This window comes from Symphodus melops (assembly GCF_947650265.1).
Source record: "Symphodus melops genome assembly, chromosome: 8".
Taxonomy (NCBI): Eukaryota; Metazoa; Chordata; class Actinopteri; order Labriformes; family Labridae; genus Symphodus; species Symphodus melops.
In genome coordinates, this window is record NC_136698.1 from 18,613,747 (window position 1) to 18,629,607 (window position 15,861).

A 15,861-nucleotide genomic window follows, 5' to 3' on the forward strand; every position below is an offset into this window, starting at 1 on the left:
TTCTGCTCTCAGATTTAGACAGTAGCGGAGTTTGCTTGAACTTTTTCATTGTTAATTCCTCTCCTCAGCGCCTGTCTTATGAAAGCTTCATTTCTTTTTGATTCTGTTTGTCGTTAAAAGAATAATAATGCATTTTATTTAAAGGCAGCTTTCAAAACTCTAAAGGTCACCTGACAAAGCAAAGATGAAAACAGCAAAGTTACTATTATATCGATAAAATTAACATTTAATCAACATTAACAGAATAGAGATCGCATCACTTTTAAACATGTAGAATTGGAAAGTATTAAAGAAGTGAACATTTGGATGACTTTGTGTGTTTCAGATTGTTAATCTTGTAATAGTAGAGAATTGGATGAATTTTGAGCACATCAGTGCATCTTAATCTTTAGCAACTAAAACATTAAAAAAAGGGAAAATCTGGAGAGACATTGAGAAAATGTCTGCATTTAATAACACATTTGATCCTCTCTGACAGAACAGTTTGATTATATTAAACAAGCAAACGCTCAAGGAGTAGTTAAATGGTCATGCTCGTAAATGTCCTACAAATATAACAAAATGTAGTATTTTATTTTAAAGATATTATACCATGCATTTGTTTTTTGAAAGCTTCTGTGTCGCTTGTTCAATCATTAGCATGAAAGGTTTTACATGAGGAAAGCGGGGTAACTTAAATAATCACAAATGTAAAACATAATGCATGCAAGTCTCGATTTTTATTCACATGAAGACATCAAATTATTGTGCTGTTCTGTCAAATAGCGTCTAAAGAAATCTAGCTTAGAAGTCCATGAGATGTTAAACTTGTTGATCTACAGGATCCTGTTGAATACAATCAGTCACACTAACATGTATTGCATTCTTTTAAACTAAACAATTAAGAAAAGAGTAAAGTCCTAACACTGAATAGCGTTCAGTCATGTCAGCATCATTAACACACACACAGCGGGTAAAACAGGCTGATGAGGGTTCATTAAGTGCTGATGTTGTCGTCTGGGCTTGAAGACCTGGTGTGAGTTCTGGTGTCAGTGGGGCTGCCATCTGTCTGCCTGTCTGTGCCTGCTGTACAGGAGCAGAAGGTCTGCACAGCAAGTGTAGACAGGCAGACACACCACAACAGTCTCCTCGTCCCGTCACAGCTGAGAGGCAAAGAAAGACAGGAAGTGATGTCACAGAAGGGAGACACACATCCTCCCCGTGAATGATTTTAAGTTGTGTGTCGTTGACAGAAATGTGGAGTGGTTGATAAAAATATTACAGATTACTTCTTCACACTGAAATGTCTCGATCGCACGGTACCAGAACTTTATTATTTCATTTGAATGGATTCTAGTGAAAATCAAATAATCTTGTTTTTATATTTACTAAAATATTGCAGACAAACTCCTGCAAACAGTTTAAATTGCAAAAAAAAACAACAAAAAAACACCACACCAATATTTTGCCAATGTTGGAAAAGTTGAAGGAGTTGGCGAGGACCTAGTTTCCCAAACATTGCCGACATGTCTGTGCAGTTAAAATGAGCGTTGTGAAAAATATATAACTGAAGATCTGTTTGTTTTTGGGTTTTTTTTTGAAAGCCATTAAAATAACAGACTGTATCGACAAGGATGAACTCATTCTGACAACGTACAAGCTCCACGTTCAAAAGGGAGGACGTTTTTTTTAATGTTTTTACTTAAAGCAACTTTGACTCTTGATAAGTTTTATTTCCTCTCCCGACACCTGGACGACCCCCCCCCCCCCTTCCTCTGACACCCCCTCCTCCCATTGGTCCTGCTCTGTACTCACTTTTCCCCTTTACTCCCCCTTTTCTTCCTCTTCTGGGAGTTGAGGCATTTGGAGCGGCTCACTCTGACACAGCTGGAGCTGCCCCAAGCCAAACTAACACAAACACACACACACACACACACACACACACACACACACACACGCACACACACACACACAGTGTGAGAGACTGGTATATACAGTGTACAGTACTCAGAGTCAGATATAAACAAATTGTGGAGACAAATATACAGTTAAACACACACACTCACTGCACATAAACACTGAATGGTTTAACCACACAGCCTCAGGCATACACACACATTGTTATAGTTGAACAAATCAACTCTCTCTCACACACACACATTTAACACATGTGAGAAACGCCACACAGACGGACGTGTAACTAATTTTGCAGCCACATCAGAGCGACACTTCAGATCATTATGACTCACGAATGTTCCACAACACTTGAAGTCTAAACTTTTGGGGGTCGTTGTGGTGTAACATCGTCACTGAAAGGTTTATCAGCTGATCAGAGGCCTGAGTGCAGAGTCAGTGAGCCGTGTGATCACAGATGACCAGATGTGCTGTGTCTTTATCACCGCTTCATCATCTGTCCTGAAGTGAACACACACTCACACACAGACACACACACGTCTCCCTTTTTCCTGCTCTCCTTCCCTCTCCATTTCGTTTTTTTTTTTTATTACCGCCTTCCCTTTTTTAGCTTCTTTCTCTTTAACTCCTTTACATTTCCTCTGCCCCCCCCTCTCTCTGTCTCCCCCCTCTCTCCCCCTTGACTCCCCCTTTCTCTCTCTGTGGTTGGCAGTCTCCCTGGGACTCTGCACATTCCTGGCTGGAAAATCTGAAGCTTTGTCCAAACACCAGCTTCCAAGATCTGCCCAGAGAAATCCCACATGGCTGTTTCTACGCTACAGACCTCCCCCTCTCTCCTCCTCCACACTCTCTCCCTCTGACTATTACTCCCGTATCAAACTACTTCCCTCCATCTCTTTGTCTTCTCCTGTCGTTTCACCATCTTTAAGCTCGTGCGCTGCGTCTCCTCTCCAACTCACGCTGACCTCACGCTGAGAGAACAGAATAACAGTTCAGAGTTTAATGTCCAGAGCACACTGAGCAGACATACATTCCTACACCCCTCCGCTGCCAGGGCTGAAGAAAACCAGATGGCTCAAGCCTACACAGTCTGTGTGTGCGAGGCCTGAACCACATCTACATCCATTAAATTAGAGCAGCAGATCTGATCTATGATGCTTCAACACCACCCTGAGACACCCATATTAACACAGCCGTACGCACAGACACACAGACTCACATGCACAACTGCCAAGTTTGATGCGCCCTAAAAAAAAAACTTAAGCCAGATGTTTTCTCCAATAAGAGTGTGTAAATGGAGCAGGTTTGAAACATTTTAGGTTCTACGTGTTGTTAAAATAACTGTCGGTTCTACACTCTTGATCAACTGCTCTGCGTGAGAATGTCTCGTCCTCAATGCAAACCAAGATAAATCATTCGAACAGATGTCACTGCGTGGGACAAACATGAGAGTTAGTGATGCATTTTTTGGATGGTGAAGACTCAGAAAGGGCGTGCATGAGTTGTTACGCGTCTGCGTCTATTTGCGTTCGCGCACTCATCACCAGAGAGTTTTAGATTTGAAGAGCACATGCAGGTTCCTTGAAGTTCTTCCTTGCACAATCTAACCAATGTGCAGACTACTGTACACCAGTAAGATCCTGAACAGGTAGTCTGAACACTGGGATGACGGAGCAGGACTCTGATTCTCCAGCCGGCCTCGTCTTCTCCAGCTCAGGTTCTTGTCCTGTGCGAGGCGGAGGAGAGTTGGGGAAAAAGTTTTCCGCTTTTAGTTTCTTCTTTATTTTATCCCGTGTCAGTCTTGGGTGTTGGTCGAGATGTCTTGCCCACAACAGGCGTCTTCTCCTGTGGGTGTCCCTCCTTCTGAGATGTTGGTGTTTGTAGAGTTGAGCGTCCAGCGCCGTGTCCGGCGTAGTATCCAGTCTTGACGTGGCACTTTCACTCATTCGGTTCAGGATATGCGCGCTCACTTGGTAAAGGCGTGAGGAGACTTGGGGAGTGAAGTAAGGCGAGAGAGTCAGGGAGGGACTGAGCTGCCATATATGGGTTTGATGGGACCCATGGGGACTCAACTTTGGACTGGTGTGCAGTTTCCTCCAGTTTCTCCTGCATGCTCTCTCCTGCTCCTCTCGTCTGTCCACCTATATCCCTCCTCTTTCTCTTTTCCTCATCTCTACTTTCTATTTCTACCCCATCACAGCAGCCCGCCCCCCCCCCACCAATACTCCTCCCTCTTAGTCCAAAGCGATCCCAGATGTTGCCGTAAGAGCGCCAATCCCGTTCTGTCATTTTTTTTATTTTTTTTTTTCAGCCTCTGTTACAGGAAGTGGGCCCCTTTGGAAAAAAGGAAAGAGGAATGAAGGAAGAAAGTCGTAGGGTTCAGGGGAGCACAGACAGAGGGAAGACTGACACACACACACACACACACACACACACACACATAAATCTAAACACAGACAACATACAGGGGCGTTTAGGACATCCTCTTTTGCAGGCATTTCTTCCTGTTTTATATTTTCCCGCTCTGCACCTCCTCCTTACAGGGCTGTCATGGTACCAGATTTTCAAACTTCAATATGATTCTAGTAAAAATCTATACAATATCAATACCTGATTGGACACCACAGCTAAAAGGTCCGAGACACCAACATTTTATTAATTGCACAACAACATTGGCAATGTTCGCTTAATTTACCAAAAAATTGCAACTCCTGCACACTGTCAACATATTCGTGTGATTCAGACAGTGCTATTTCTCCTTTGGTTCAAATATGACTGATGATCAGCAGATTTCTTAAAGCTTCAGTGCTGCACGTAGTATCAAAAGGTATTTAACATTTTGAAAACCTTTCCTCCTTGTTTGTTTTCAAATCTCTCCCGAAGCCCCCTCCTCAGAGTGCAGAGCAAGGGAGCAGGCCGTAGAGGAGAGATTTGATGTGGGGGGGGGGGGCTTCACTTTTGGCGAAATGTTGTGTTAGAGTTTGAGTCTGAGTAATGACTTTCACATGTGAGCCTCCCTCCTTTCCCCTCTCTCCCTGCTCGCCTCCTCTGTACTCGGTCCCGTCTCCTCCAAAAGCTCTCTGTCGTTCATGAGTCCCCCTGGTGATGACAGACTGGAGACTTATGGCATCTCCCCTCCCTCTCCTCCCCTTGGCTGGTTAGCGTGCAGTTAATGTGAGTCAGTGTGACGGGCCGACACGTCGTCTGATATGAACTCAGATGCTCTCCTGCTGACATGTCTTTTCTGCAGCTGAACCCTTTTGGCAGCTCCATTATTGTATTATTCACCGTACTATTTAAACTGCAGCCCCCTGAGCGTCAGCTGTTTGATTTGTTTTCTCGCTCTCAGCACCTGTGTTACCTCTGTGTGATGTCATATTTCACCCTGCATACCTGTGTCAGGCGTTATCTCTGTATGTTCTCAGGAAAAGGAGAAGAAGTACATGCTCCCTCTGGACAACTTAAAGCTCAGAGACGTAGAGAAGAGCTTCCTGTCAAGAGAGTTCGTCTTCGCTCTCTTCAACACAGAGCTCAGGTTAGTGTGTGTGTGTGTTCGTGCTTGTGCTTGTGTGTGAGTCAGAGAAGGGAGTTGTGTTCTTGTCACCTGCCCGCTGAAGGTTCAGTGATTTTTTTTACGTGGAAGGAGGAAAGGGAGGAGATGTCCGAGATGTCCTCCCTGCGACCTCCGCCTTTCAACTTTGACTCCTAAGCTGAGCGGATATCCAGTGGGTGAAAGCAGTGGGCGGGGCTAAAGAAAATGCCAGGCTGCTGAGGGCTGTGCGTGTGTGTTTGTGACAGATCGAGAAACACACATAGACCAAGCATCAGAAAAAGAGAGAGAGAGAGAGAGACAGAGAGAGAGAGAGTTCAGAAAGGCTGGCTGACTGTAGGAGAACATGTGGGCTTTGTTTATAATTCAGCTTGCATTCAGACACACAAACCAGATTTGTGTGTGTGTGTGTGTGTGTGTGTGTGTGTGTGTGTGTGTGTGTGTGTGTGTGTGTGTGTGCAGACCACAGCATACCGACGGCAGGCTCATTAAGCAGCTAATCAAAGCCAGAGAGTTGGATCAGAGATGAGGCTGCTCTTGTTTGGAAAGAATTGCTCGACTCGCCACAAGAAATGGGGAGTGGGGGTCTGGGGGGGGGGGGGGGGGGGCAAGTTGGACGGTGGGGTTAAGGGGAGAGAGAGAGAGAGAGAGTATCAGAGCCATCAGCCAGGAATGTGTCAGACTCGGTCCTATGGCGCCCCCCTCCTTTTCCTGCACCCTCTCTGTTTCTCTTTCTGTGTGTGTGTGTGTGTGTGTGTGTGTGTGTGTGTGTGTGTGTGTGTGTGTGTGTGTGTGTGTGTGTGTGTGTGTGTGTGTGTGTGTGTGTGTGTGTGTGTGTGTGTGTGTGTGTGTGTGTGTGTGTGTGTGTGTGTGTGGGGCAGACATTGCAGTGGTTTTGTCTGACAGAAATCAAAAACCTCAGGAAACTCTTCACATCCACGCTGGGAGTTGGTGCAGAAAGAAAAGAGACGGACAGACTGTCCCTGAGACAGATACAAAGAGTTAATGCGAGCGATACATCAACGTGCAGAGCAGATTAAGTGTACGACAGTTGGGGTTCTGGGCTGATCTTCTCACTGTAATAGCACTGTAGTTTTGTCATGTTTGGCCCGACTCCTCTGTTAGCCACCACACCCTGACTGATTAGCCTAACCCAACCGAGTCCAGCACAATCTGACAGTTGGTCCTTCAATTTTGTTGTCTTTTCTCTCTCTCTCTCTCTCTCTCTCTCTCTCTCTCTCTCTCTCTCTCTCTCTCTTTCTCTCTCTCTCTCTCTCTCTCTCTCTCTCACAAACACATGCAGAGGTTTCACATACTTGAGGTTGATCGCTCTCTGTTCTGAACGTGAGAAGCGGACAACAAAAGGAGGAAAGAAACAACGGAGTGATTAAAGAAAAATGTTTAACAGATGGGCCGCAGCCCGCTCCAGATCCTCCGCTTGTTTCAGCAGAGAGCAGGGATGGAAGGATGACGATGGTGATGAGAGGAAGAGGAGGAGAAAGAGAGAGAGAGAGAGAGAGAGAGAGAGAGAGAGAGGGAAAAAGCTGTGAGAGATGACGAACAGATGATGGAGATAGAAAGAAACGGTTTTATTGTGTGTCTGAACGCGTTTTTGTGTGTGACTCTCTTTTACTTCTGTTTTTCGTTTGCATTATACTTCTTTTTGTTTGTAAATAAAGGCACCAAATACTGGAAAGAGCAAAGCTGTAAAAGCTCTTTCACTATAGGATCTGTGTTTGGTCTGTTGTCAGGCACTTTTACACTAAATCCCCTGAATTTTTCCCCTCGATCAGCCATTCACTCACAATCCAGGAATGAGACCCAGGTCATTGAGTGCATGGTTTAGATCCGTTAGACTAGGACACACTATTCTAAGGTTTCTTTTTTTTGCTTTTAGCCTTTATTAAGATAGGACAGTAGATACGGTTAGGAAATCAAGACAGAGAGTGGGGAACGACTGGAAAATAGGCTGGACTTGAATCCAGGCCGCCCATTTGGACTATAGCCTCCGTACACGGGGCACGACCTAACCGCTTGGCCATCTGCACCTCTACAGCAGTATGTTTAACCCTTTACAGGGCACTCATTGAAATACTTTGAATTTCAAAAATTCTGAATGTCATTTGCGGACATGACAGAACTTTATTTCTGTTAAAACATTTTTCAATTTTTTTTAATTTCATGTAGAAAAATAAACATTGACGAAGTTACTATATTCGGTTCAAATACCTCAACGGCAGGATCAGTGACGTAGGGTGATCTCTTCTGATTGGCTGAGTGAGGATTATATGCTTCTTAACCTTACTGAGGTGCAGAAGGGTTGCCATATGTAATGTGTAAGTAAATTACCAAAAATACTTACTTGTCCTATAAAGGGTTAATGGTGTTTATTCAGGTATTTTCTAGGAAAGGGACATGATTCTTGAATATCTGAAAAGTCATTCATGTATAAAAAAGATTACAGATTTAATTCGACTTCTACCCTATCTTAGAAATAGGATTATTCTATTGTCATAAGCAGCACAGGGTTGTAATGCAGTGCTGCCACCACATCACATCACTGTTTCATGACTGTAGGAGGAACAAATCTACTGGAGTGAAGACATGAAGAAATGTTTTGAACATACTGATTAGAGTTGGGTACCATTTTCATTTTAAGGATTCCTATTGATTCTTGATTCTAGTATTTCTTGGAGAATAAAACGAATAAGGAACATTTCAAGAACATAAATGAGGCGACCTTTATCGTTGGCACTTTAAGGAGATTTCTGTTTTCCCTTCCAAATCAACATCAGACTTTTTTATAAGGAAAGATCAACAACAATAATTAGAAACCAAAACTATTTACATCCTGTATATAATGGAAAAATACTTAAAAAATATGATATAATATTGTTGTTATTTTTTGTTTCATAATCTATGTTGTTAGTTAGCAGTTCCTGTTGTGCAGTGCTCACTCACAGACATCAAACAAGGTTCAAATCTTTGGATATTAGAATGAATGAAGTAGATATCAGGAAACTAGTCAGGAGACGTAATCGATGCTGACTAGACACTGACAGACGAGTTGAACCCCTTCACCACAAATCTTCTGACACTCCTCCTCCTTTCTCCTAATTCATTCCTCACTTCAGTGAGTTTCTGCTCTTCAGGGAGGAGACGTGCTCTCTGGACTCATATCTCAGAAAAAATATTTAAAATATGTGTAGACATACTTCTGAACCTTAAACGCTTCATATATTGGATGTGTTACAATTTGCTGTATTTTGCGAATCGATCATGATCCTCTCTTCAAATTTTTTTTTTGAATGACCTACACCACAAATGACGTTATGCCAGTACATCAGGTCCTGGCAGACAATATAACTGTTCTAGACAGGAACATTCTCACTGAGGTTTCATTCTGGAAAGATTTAAGTTGCTGTTTGGAACACGAAAGAAAAAATCAAATTGTTGTTAATAATAATTAGTTATTCAGCCCCAAAATACAGTATGTTGGGGAAAAAGGCCTCGAATATCATTCAGTAATAAAACCAACACAAAGTCACTAAAAAAGAGATCATAGGCTAGCTTTTTTTTCTGCAGTTCAAATCAAGTGGAGGAGCTTTAACTCGTAAAAAAGAACACAAGATTGCTGTGCTGCTCTTTAATGATCAGGAATGTTTGAGTTCACAGAAAGCGGTTTTCCAAGAACTCGTGAATAAAGGGAATCTCGAGCTGAGAGAAGAGAACAAACATTAATCCTCCATGTTGTTTGTGGCACAGTTGTTTTAACTCCTCGACACTAACTGATAACAGCTGATTGGAGTCTCATCAGATGTGAGAGCTCTGGGAGACAAGTGATGATCAAACATGTGACACAGCATAACGCTCAGTCTGTCAGTGATTATAAAAGCAACACTTTTGCTTTCCTCTTTTCCCACAAGACCACGAACAAGACCCGTTTTCATTTCTGCTGGAAGTTTGACAGCATTTAGTTAAAAACGGCAAAAACTTCCGAGGCATTGAGATGCAGCAATAACACGTCTTTACCATGGACAACACGTCTCTGTGTCCTTACGTTGCTAAAGTACTCCTGCGCAGGAGCTGACATATTGTGCTGGTCATCTCATTTGGAGCCAAGAAATGTGCACAAGGGTGCTGGCTGTATCTGGCGGAAATGACGACCTGGCCCTTTCTCTGACCAGACAGGTCAGCTAAAAGGTCAAAGGTGGCTGTTTGAAGTAGACACTCACAGTTGTGGAAAGTTCAGTGACTCTTGTGTTAGCGTGAGTTACGTTTCCTCTTACTGTTCTTCCTCTACTCTGATATTTCAGTGCGACCAGCAACACACAGGCCTCATTCGTCAACAGAGCTGTCAATCATGGTGTTATGCTTTTTTCTTTTCTTTTTTTTTTATAAATAACTAATAAACTCTAAACTTCTCAGAGAAATGAACACATGGAAATAACTCTGCATGATAAGAACTAACTTTTAACCCATGTCTTATCTGTTAACATGGGGAAGATGGAGCTTGTGACCTATACTGCAGCCAGTCAGCAGACCAGTTACTCTTACTTGCAATTTTTGGGAAAGCAATGTAGACAGTGTTCTCTTTCTTTTGTTTAAAAAAAAATCCAGAAGAACTGTAGCGTCTAAAAATTTTTTTTTAAAAAAGCTATAATACTTTTCGAAATTACAGATTGTCTCGTTTTAAATCCCATGGTATCAAAAAGTATTGGTCATGTTGACCACTTTAGTGTAAAGTGTTGCTGCTGGGGATGTTGTGTTGTTGCATCAGTCTGACATGTTCCTGTATTTCTACAGGAACGTGTATAAGGACTACAAGAGTCTGGATCTGGCCTGTAGCTCTCAGGAGCAGCTCGACGACTGGAAGGCGTCTTTGCTGCAGGCCGGAGTTTACCCCGAGAGAGTCGCTGTCAGTACACCTGTCTGCACCTCACCTCACTTTACCTGTGTGCTGTGTGACCTCAGAGAGCATGTGCAGGCGTTAAACTCCCCCCCGTCCTATCTCTCCTTTATCCCCCCCTCTCCTCTTCTTCCAGAGAGAGAAAGAGTCCCCCACCCCTTCAACCCCGCTCTGTCGTTGGCTCCTCAGAGCAGCATTCTCTGCACATGATGTCACTGCATGTGTGTGTGTGTGTGTGTGTGTGTGTGTGTGTGCATGCATGTGTGTGTGTGTGTTCCAGTCTGTTTCTAATCAGCAGTTCTTCGTCCCTCATAACCCCCCCCTTTACTTTCTCCCCCCCTCCCTGCTCTCCCTGCTCCTCTCACAGCCTCTTTTTCTCCTCAGAGTTCAGAAAAGACGACAAGATGCACACAAAAACCCCCACACACACAAGACGCAACTCTAGAGCCTCACACAGCTCACACATCTCTATCAGCATAAAGTCACCACTGCATGTTACTCCACACTGTTCAAACCTCCTTCCTGTGTTTGTGAGTTTTTTGTTTTTTTTAAATCAACGATCAGTTACCATAAAACAAAAAAACAGTTTCTTTCTCGTATTTTCTGTTTCATGCTCGGATCAACAAATCACCGAACAAATGATCTGATTCTAAAATGACTGTGAAAAGAAGAAATGATACTCAGATGTTATTTGCGTGTGCGCTTCCCTCAGGTGGATGAGCAGGAGAACGGAGCTCCTGAGAACTTCTCAGACCCTCAGCTGGAGCGTCAGGTGGAGACGATCCGCAGCCTGGTCGACTCCTACATGAGCATCATCTATAAGACTATTAAGGACTTAATGCCAAAGACCATCATGCACCTGATGGTCAACAGTGTGAGCGCCATCAGAGTCTGACATCGTTTAACATGTCTGTATTTGAAGCGTGTTTGTAGGAAGTTCCCAAATTTTTTTCTGTTTTTTAACCAGGCAGATTATTTGAATGAAAATGTGTGCAGTTCCGACCTCAGACAGTATAATTATTATTTTTGGACAGAACAGAGAAACAGAACTATCCAAACAAGCTCTTCATAGACTTTGTGACAAATAAAAAGTCCAAGCACACATTCATGACCAACTGAAAACGGCTCCATGACCCACTAGTTGAAAAACACTGCTTTAAAACACAACGACTCCCTGTATTAACACTGTCAGGAAACAAGAGGCAGTTTTTATTCTTTATCGTGAAACCTTTTGGTGTCGCTCCATTTTTTTTTAAACTCTCTGAACCATTGTGACTAGTGTCCTCAGTGGACGATTATAATAATAGAATCTTAGTACAGTCTGAGTACAACTAGTCTTTACTCCAAGTGTAATCAGTGTGTGCTGCCTCTCTGCAGATGAGGGAGTTCATCAGCTCGGAGCTCCTGGCTCAGCTCTACGCTCTGGGAGAAGGAGCAGCTCTGATGGACGAGTCAGCCGAGCAGCAGCAACACCGTCAGGAGGTGCTCCTCAAGCATGCCGCCCTGAAGGAGGCGCTGTCTGTCATTGGACAGATCTCCACCTCCACCTGCACCACCCCTCTGCCTCCACCTGTGGACTCCTCTTGGATCCAGCCCTCAAGGTACACACCCCCCCGCACAAACACACAGGCCCCAGAGATATTCACAGTGTTTCTGTCATTTCTGTTCCTCCTCTTCCCTTAGTGCTGTTCCTCAGAAGTCATCGGCCAGCAGACCTGGGGGTCGAGGTATCGCACCGTCTGCACCTCACCTGCCCCCCCACACTGGACCCAAAGTCCCTTCAAGCACTGATGGCCTTCTGCAGCTCCCTAGTCAACCTCACCGGCCTCCACCCAGCGTGCCAAGGTGACCCTGAAAGTCTTTTAGAAAGTGTGTAGGAGCATGCCTGCAATTTCTTGTGATTAAAGCCAAGAAATCATCTAACACTAGGTGTCTGGGACTTCTACTTTCATTGCCATGGTAACAAACAAGTATTCATTTTATTTGATTTTTACTATTCATATTAGACTTTAAATATGTGGTATCGAGATAACCCTTCTTTACACTCTTACACACACACACACACACGCGCACACACACACACACACACACACACACACACACACACACACACACACACACACACACACACACACACACACACAGGCAGCAGAGGGAGCTGGGTGGGGGTCTTCTGGAAAATGTGTTTCTCATATTGTTTCCTATCAGCCCCGGCAGTCTGGGCTCCTCTGTGAGCAGGCAGAGACTACAGGTTGAGCTCCTCCACTCCGTCCTTCATCTCCCTCTCCTCCTCCTCCTCCTCTCCTCTTTTTCGTCTTTGTCTTATTTATAGATAGACGTACTTTATTGATCCCAAGATGGGAAATTTTGGCGTTACAGCAGCAGGACGTCGAACACACAATGTTTGTAACAATTTTCTCCCTTCTCCTCTTCCTCTCCGTCTTCATCCTCCACTTCTTCTCCTCCTCTGTCTTTATCCCCCTCTCCTTCTCTGATTTTTCCTTCACCCCACTCTCCTCCCCCTCTCCATCCTGCATGAATGTCTTTCATTGCCTCCCCAGTTTTTTCTACTCTCCTCTCCCTCTACATCTTCATACCCATCTCCTCTTCTTCCTCCTCTCTGTCTTTATCCCCTCTCCTCCTCCTCCTCTCTGTCCTTATCCCTATCCCCCTCTTCCTCTCCTCCTCTCTGTCCTTATCCCTATCCCCCTCTTCCTCTCCTTCCCTATCCAACCCCCCTTCATACATGTGTTTTATAGCCTCCCCAGTTTTCCCTCTTCCAGTTACAGTTTTTTTTCTCTTTTTCTTTTTCTTGAACATTTCTCCTCTCCTCTTCATTCACGGTCCCTCCCCTGCTTTTGGCGCGCTTCTCCTCTTTCTCTCCGCCTCATTTCCTCTCTTCTCTCTGACGGTTCTTTAGGTTCTTTCCCTCATACAGACTCTTTCCATCCAACCCTGTGAACCCTTTTCTCTCTCTGTCTCTTACCTATGCACTGACGTTTTTGGACACACTGTATGACAGTCAAGTGTCACATTGTTGGAAATACAGAATAAAGAAGTTCCAACATCTGGATTTACTTCTTCTACTGTTACTAATAATGCTGTTAATGTAAGCATTGTTTAACCCTTTTTCTTACTCATCTTCCTAGGTTTGAAAAATCTGCAGATGTCTATATTGAAATAAATTGGAATGTATTTGACCCCTTAAGGAACTAAATGGCTTTTTAGTTTTAGCTCACATCACATCATAACTCAACAGGCAGAGCTGCTGCAGATGCCAACTAATTAATTATATCAGACTACAGACTGGGAAAAACTTAGATGTAGACACCTTGCCCAAAGAACAGGTCTTGACCGCCGTACCCTTTGTTATATTACCCACAAAGACCCAACTATAATCTACAAAAAGCACAGACATGAGTGTTTGTTATTTTAGCTGCCGCAATCTTGGTATCTGAGCCACATGTGATCTTATCAAGGTCAGAGTTATCAAAGTTACACGGTTTAGACAGAAAGCTAATTCATAGATAGGCACATGCTAAACTAACAAGCCTGGTATGGATCTCACTGACACAGATAGATGGTAATTGCTGCTAACATGCAAATTAAAATAAAGTTAGAATATGACTGAGGGCGGAGGATTTGCTGAAACAGGTATGACTCTCACCTGTAAGAACGTGAAGCCCCTTGCTGGTTTGTGTGCAGTTTTTCTAAAGTTTCCGGTTTGATGTTTTGGCCGCTGTATTGGTTTCCTGGACCCAACAATAACCATATTTTGAGAAGAGGGCGGGGCTTAAGAGGAGGGAAGTGACCGTATTTGGAGAAGAGGTCAGAGTTGGAGAAGAACAAGGGTCTTAGACTCCTCCTATTTTCCAAATATGGGTACACCCCTTCTGTCCAGCCTCGCCCACTCCTCCAAATAGGTTAACTCCTTGACACATAAATACAATGACACTGTTATGTTGCTGGTTAAAGTTTGTGTTCTGTTAATGGTGTTATATTAAAAAACAACTGTGATATTATCTTTGTAGGAGGAGCCCTCCAGCCATCCCAAACGTAAAATAAAAGACCCTCCCACACAGGACTCCATTACCCATGTGTCCCGGCTGCCACTGACCTGAATAACGTATAATCCAGCTGCAACTCGATGCTCCTCTGAGAGTCTGTAGGATCCACAGATTCTGTTTTCTGCATCAGATGTCAATGTGTGTGACTGTCTGCTGCCTCCTCACCGGGCTGAACTGTGCACATACAAATACTGACTTATATCACTATTAGAAAATACATATGCACTATTTTTTACTGTTTCTGAATAAACAGGTGTTCTATTTTTCATTTGCATCCTGATTTTTCATTATTTACAGGTCTACAGATAAGATGACAGTGTCATATATTCTTTTTCTTAACTTGTCGTGTATGAGCAACTGAAATTTGGAAAGGGTGAGCTGTAGTGAGAGAAGTTTCATATTGAATAGTTTACTTTAAACTTTAAACCCTTAAAGAGATCTTTATGCGAATAAGTCATATTGTTTTGTCTGAAACATCAATCAGCAAATTAAAAGGACATCAGGTTGTAATATTTTTTTAAAATTTGGGTTATTTTTCGATACCTCCTTTTTTAAAGTGATATAATCAAACTGACAAGTTGTCACCTGCTCTCCTTTTTGCCTCCCCATTAGATTTGTCATGTAACCAGATGTGTTTAATAAAAATAAAAAATCTAAAGAAAACAATACTTGTGACAGTACAACAGAAACAAAAATAGAAGTCCTGGCTCCAAGGATCCATCCAGGAGCTTTGGTTTAAAATGACTGAAGAACTTTTTGTTGTTGTTGTTAGTTTTGGTACTCTTTCATACTTTCTATCATTAGAATAACAGAGATTGTATCCATTTAAAACAGGTTTTGAAAAGCATCAATGTTTTGACAATTTAAACAACTTTGGTCGGCTTCTTGTTTTTAATTACAGAAAGTGCAGGCAAACTCCTGCACAGTCTATAAAACAACTTTTCTTGAAGCTTTGTCATTAGCACTAAAATGTTCTTGTAATCACAGAAAACTTTTTCACGTGCACAAATATTTCACATATTGTAATTTCGACATGTAAAAATATATTTGTAAGATGTAAAAATGTTTTTTACACCACATGTATTTATATTAGATATGCTTTTAAAGTTCTTGTTGAGTTTGTGAGAATGCTTATGTGTTCATTGACACCAGCTGAGTGTTGTGTGTTCATTAAAGGGTTACACTTATTGTTCCCTGTATCTAAATCTTTCAACATCAGACTCAGTTACTCTTTACAAAAATCTGATCCAGACTGTGAAGAAATAAACTTATACAACAGTTTGGCTGGAAAAACAACAGCTTTAATCCTTCAGACTGAGTCACGACACAGAATCCCCTCCTGAGAGCAAAATGAAGGATTTTCTGTTCCGTCAAAAGAAGAAACGTAAGTTCCCATGAAAAGACAGCAGCTTGATTTAGCAAAAGGAGAAAGTTGGGGAGGA

The 15,861-nt window shown here is 42.9% G+C and overlaps 1 protein-coding gene and 1 long non-coding RNA gene across 2 annotated transcripts in view; one reads left to right on the top strand and one right to left on the bottom strand.

Annotated features, from left to right (window-relative positions):
• Window positions 1–14,687, top strand: part of dnm3a (dynamin 3a) — a 29,237-nt gene extending 14,550 nt beyond the window's left edge. The window contains exons 15-20 of the mRNA XM_079350310.1: window positions 5,319–5,428; window positions 10,250–10,361; window positions 11,065–11,226; window positions 11,730–11,953; window positions 12,036–12,197; window positions 14,384–14,687. Of these exons, the coding sequence (XP_079206436.1) occupies window positions 5,319–5,428; window positions 10,250–10,361; window positions 11,065–11,226; window positions 11,730–11,953; window positions 12,036–12,197; window positions 14,384–14,417 (804 nt within the window). The 3' untranslated portion in view covers window positions 14,418–14,687. The remainder of the gene's footprint in view (window positions 1–5,318; window positions 5,429–10,249; window positions 10,362–11,064; window positions 11,227–11,729; window positions 11,954–12,035; window positions 12,198–14,383) is intronic.
• LOC306828088 lies at window positions 701–5,312 on the bottom strand. The gene is made up of 2 exons (XR_013779704.1): window positions 942–5,312; window positions 701–905 (listed from the first exon to the last, which is right to left on the bottom strand). It is a non-coding gene; the product is annotated as an uncharacterized lncRNA (long non-coding RNA).
• Window positions 14,688–15,861: the final 1,174 nt, after the last annotated feature.